Below are 4,829 nucleotides of genomic sequence, written 5' to 3' on the forward strand. Positions count from 1 at the left end.
CGGAGTCGCGGGGATCGGGCTGCGCAGGGGCGTTTTTGTGTTTTCCGGTGGTTTTTTCTTCTTTTTCTTTCTTTCGTTTTTTTTCTTTTTTGAGAGCGTGAGTGAGGCGGTCGTCGAGACCCGAGCAGGAGGAAGATGTCAAACGTGCGAGTGTCGAACGGGAGCCCCAGCCTGGAGCGGATGGACGCCCGGCAGGCGGAGCACCCTAAGCCCTCCGCCTGCAGAAACCTCTTCGGCCCCGTGAATCACGAAGAGTTAACCCGGGACTTGGAGAAGCACTGCAGAGACATGGAAGAGGCGAGCCAGCGCAAGTGGAATTTCGATTTTCAGAATCACAAGCCCCTGGAGGGTAAATACGAGTGGCAGGAGGTGGAAAAGGGCAGTTTGCCCGAGTTCTACTACAGACCCCCGCGGCCCCCCAAAGGCGCGGGCAAGGTGCCGCCGCAGGAGGGCCAGGATGTCAGCGGGATCCGCCAGGCGGTGCCTTTAATTGGGTCTCAGGCAAACTCAGAGGACACGCACTTGGTAGACCCAAAGCCTGACCCGTCAGACAGCCAGACGGGGTTAGCTGAGCAGTGCTCAGGCATCAGGAAGCGACCTGCCACAGACGGTAATGACCCTTTCCAGACCATAAAATGTCTGTCTGCCTGCCGTCTGTCTGTCCGTCCGTCTGTCGCGCCGCTTTTGCTTGCTTGGGCTTATTAACCTCAGCTTGCTTTTCAGCGTCTTCTGAGCTAGCTTTTGGGGACTGAGCTAGGTTAACCTTAGGTTTAAATGATACCTGGCTGGCTGTTTACGATTTTGGTGTGAGAAGCTGGAGATGGTTAAGATCTGATCATTTCCCTAACCGGGCACATCGCAGCTTCTCCGTGCTAGCCAGCTGTAGGTATGTGACAAGTTTGGGATGTTTATCAACTGTTTCTCTCTTGGAGTGGGGGAGAGAAAGATAGAAAGATGCAGGGTGTAGAATATGCTTTCTGTTATGTGGAAACAACCTCATTTTGTTCCCTTAAAGGCCACCGGGAACGATGGATCTAGGGCTGTGGGCGGAGGTGGTGGGCTTTTCACCCCCTGACTGTTGGGCCAACTTCTGTCAAGCCATTGTTTTTGCTAATAAAGATTGTTTGTGTGTGTTCTTTTTAAAATTTCCCCGTGCTCTCAGATTCTTCTCCTCAAAACAAAAGAGCCAACAGAACAGAAGAAAACGTTTCAGACGGTTCCCCCAACGCAGGTTCTGTGGAGCAGACGCCCAAGAAGCCTGGCCTCCGAAGACGTCAAACGTAAACAACTCGGTGGGTTGATCAGAAGCGCACGAAACTGATACCCAAACTGCGCTGCTTACCCTGTGGGCCTTCAAAACCCGGGGTACCCAGCCTTCCTGGTTCCTGGCAGATTAGTACCTTGCAGGGGTTTTGTTCTGTTTTATTTTTCGAGGTCACCAAAGTAGCAGTGAGAAAGGCAGGGTATAACTGTAAGGATACAGTAATTCTTCAGCCTCTTAAATCCAGGAGTTTTCCTTGCAACAGTACACAGCCAGAGCAAGTGTCCCTGGCAAGTACTTACAACCAAGACCCCAGTGTTAGGAAGGTCATACGTGTCCCTGTGAGTCCCACCAAAACATGTTGGAAACAATAGATTGTTTCTCCATCTGAACAAGATAGAACTGGGGTACCCCACTTCATGAGGATTCATTTCCTAGGGGTTTAATGGAATCCGTAACAGATTTTGAGCCATCCGTGGAAAAAATGGCAAGTACACAGTTACACTTAAGTTTAGAGAAACTCTAGGTAGGAATAGCTAAGATTTGGTTAGGCAAGGGGTTAGGAATGTGAACAAAGTGTTGTGCTGTATTCTTTTATCTTTGTAATTTTCTGGTAAGTTTGAGGAGAAGGAAACTTTAGATATTAAAAAAAACAAAAAAAAAATGGAAAGCTCAAAAATAACTAAAGTCCCTGCAGCATTTCTGATAGCACTAAAGTAGCAAAGCAGAAGTTAAATCGGCTGTCAGAATAAGCAATCCAGGAACACGTCAGCCCGCATATGCTAATTGTGCTGTAACAGGATGATTTGGATATTTTAGGGGAAATGGGTAGATGGAGGGTTGGTCTGCATCACAAGTGAAGATTTTTCCAGATATGAAAAGCTGATCAACTTGAATAGCTAATTTAAATAACCCAGCCCCCAAATTTACATAGATTGGCTGTCTATAATGATCAAACCAAATATATGAAGGAATATACTTCTCATAAAAAAGGATTGTGATCTCTTTTTTTTTCCCCAAAGCACACTCAGGCTAGCATATAAAGAGATCATAATAAATACCAATGTTAACTTTTAAATCATTTATAAAAATTGCAAAGTAAATTAAAGACCATAGGGATTAAGAAAGGGATTCAGTTTTGTTATGTTTTTAAATCATAATGTCATAATATGACTTGTCTACATATATCTGGTATTTTTCAGAGCTAACACAACAGCACTATAGAACTTGTATGTTACACTTCTATATAAAGTGGGGAAATTGGATGAATAATTTTCTCAAATAACCTTAACAACTGCAACTCACTGGTTTGTGTGACTTGTGGCCTCTCTAATCAGATGAGCAATGAATCCTACCTACTGGATTCTGGTCAGGCCCCCTTCAGATACACAGCAAGGCATTTGTTAGTAATATCATCAGTTCAAAGAATATTAGAAATAAGTAGTAAGGACCTATTCAAAAGCATTCATATGTATAATCTGCATATGAATAATACATTAGGATATTTGGGGGTAAAAAAACTTCGGCATTAAATAGAATTTTCCTCTGGAGGCCTTTCCAAGTTGCATTTCCAAGTATTTTTCAGGCTTAAAAAATGATGCCCCTCTTAGGTTTAACAGTTTCTGAATTTTCCGATTTTTATTTTTCTTTCTCACTATCTTTGACCCACATTCTTTAAGAGTTTTTCAACCTCTGCACTATTGACATTTGGGGCCGAATAATTCTTTGTTGTGGGAGGCTGTCCTGTGCATTTTAGAATGTTTGGCAGTATCCCTGGCCTCTCCCACTAGATGCCAGTAGCAATCCTCCCTGGTTGTGACAACCAAAAATTTTTGTGGACATTGCCAGATGTCCCCTGGGGGTGGGGTTTACTATCACCCATTTGTTAAGAACTGCTGCTCCAACACAGCACAGGGGAGAGCAGAAACCCAGTTAAGACTGTGTTAGCTGCAGGTGGCATCAAACTAAGTCCAGCCCTCAGGTATTTCCCAACTATGACAGTAGCAAGATAATTCCTGTACTTTATTGCTAATGTTATGTTGGTGTTCTCTCTCTTAATTCTTCCTCCTTACTCCTTTTGCAGAGTTAAGAATATGTTTCCTTCTTTATCAGCTACCTGACCGCTTGATGAAGCAAGGAAGATATACATGAAAAAATTTAAATACATATCGCTGACTCCATGGAATGGACACCCTGTATGAGCACTGAAAGCAACAACACAATAACACTAAAATTTTAGGCACTCTTAAATGACCTGCCTCTAAAAGCATTGGATGTAGCATTGTGCAATTAGGTTTTTCCTTATTTGCTTCATTGTACTACCTGTGTATATAGTTTTTGTTTTTACCTTTTATGTAGCACATAAACATCGGGGAAGGGAAGGCGGGTGGGGCTGAGGAATTGGCAGCCTCTTCAGTTTATAACAAGGAGAAAAATATTTGACTTGTATGAAGAGAAGCAATTTTGGGGAAGGGTTGAATTGTTTTCTTTAAAGATGTAATGTCCCTTTCAGTGAGAACTGATATTTCATTTTTAAAATCATGGAAATTTGAACACTGGGTACAAATAGTTGCTATTTATTTTTACATGAAGCTTATTCTCATTTGGGAGTCCTGATTATTCCATTATGTAGCAACAAATGGCTTTTAAAAAAATCAGAAAACTATTCTCTTTGCTCTCCCTAAAAATTGGAATTTACCAGTTAATTTTCAGCTGGTGGTAATCACTCCAGGTAACTGGGCAAAAACCAGGCGTGTGGAGAGTTCTGAATGCTCAAAATTGACTATCTAACTTTTATATTTGTTGAGGAAATGTGTTAGTTTTCTTTTCACCTTGGGTGTGTACACACAGTTAGAATAATTCTGAATTCCTGGATATTTTAAAAGACCTAAGTAACCACACACACACACACACACACACACACACACACACAATAATGAAATAACTTTGAATTTAAAACCTTGTTATATTTGTTAATTTGCCCATAGGAAAGTGGTGTTTTTAAAGGAAGGTGCATGTAGAGAAAAGCACACTGGTAGAATAAGTGAAATGGATACTACATCTTTAAACAGTATTTCTTCATTGCCTGTGTATGTGTATGAGGCAAAACCATTTGAAGTGTACCTGTGTACATAACTCTGTAAAGACACTGAAAAATTATACTAACTTATTTATGTTAAAAAGAGATTTTTTTTTTAATCTAGACAATATACAAGCCAAAGTGGCATCTTTTGTGCATTTGTAAATGCTGCATTGGGTAGAGTAGGTTTTCCCCTTCTTTTGTTAAATAATATGGCTATGCTTAAAAGGTTGCATACTGAGCCAAGTATAATTTTTTGTAATGTGTGAAAAAAATGCCAATTATTGTTACACATCAAGCAATCAATAAAGAAAACTTCCATAGCTGTTGATTGAGTGGAACTGGAAAGTGCTTTACTGAGCTCAAGGTGTTCAGCATGGCATTGTCATATCTACACCAATATAAAATGACAAATACCTAGATAATTCAGGCCCACTCAGATGATGCTTTGTGTGGGTCTGAATGTAGTTAATTGTTACTATTTTCCAC

At 41.3% G+C, this 4,829-nt stretch overlaps 1 protein-coding gene across 1 annotated transcript; it reads left to right on the top strand.

Moving 5' to 3' along the window:
• Nucleotides 1–6: 6 nt before the first annotated feature.
• On the top strand, nt 7–4,562 carry Cdkn1b (cyclin dependent kinase inhibitor 1B). The gene is made up of 3 exons (XM_010638397.2): nt 7–610; nt 1,163–1,292; nt 3,345–4,562. The coding sequence occupies exons 1-2, from the start codon at nt 136–138 to the stop codon at nt 1,282–1,284; spliced, it is 597 nt and encodes a 198-aa protein (XP_010636699.1). The 5' UTR covers nt 7–135; the 3' UTR covers nt 1,285–1,292; nt 3,345–4,562.
• The last annotated feature ends 267 nt before the right edge of the window (nt 4,563–4,829 follow it).

The sequence above is a fragment of the Fukomys damarensis genome, unplaced genomic scaffold (assembly GCF_012274545.1).
Source record: "Fukomys damarensis isolate Sample0158 unplaced genomic scaffold, DMR_v1.0_HiC HiC_scaffold_19, whole genome shotgun sequence".
In the NCBI taxonomy this organism is placed as follows: domain Eukaryota; kingdom Metazoa; phylum Chordata; class Mammalia; order Rodentia; family Bathyergidae; genus Fukomys; species Fukomys damarensis.

What these genes read in the sequence shown, in the direction of transcription:
- Cdkn1b (XM_010638397.2), top strand. Translation starts at nt 136, where the DNA reads ATGTCAAACGTGCGAGTGTCGAACGGGAGCCCCAGCCTGGAGCGGATG. An exon ending in GAAGCGACCTGCCACAGACG is followed by an intron (nt 611 to 1,162) that starts GTAATGACCCTT and finishes CCGTGCTCTCAG; the next exon opens with ATTCTTCTCCTCAAAACAAA.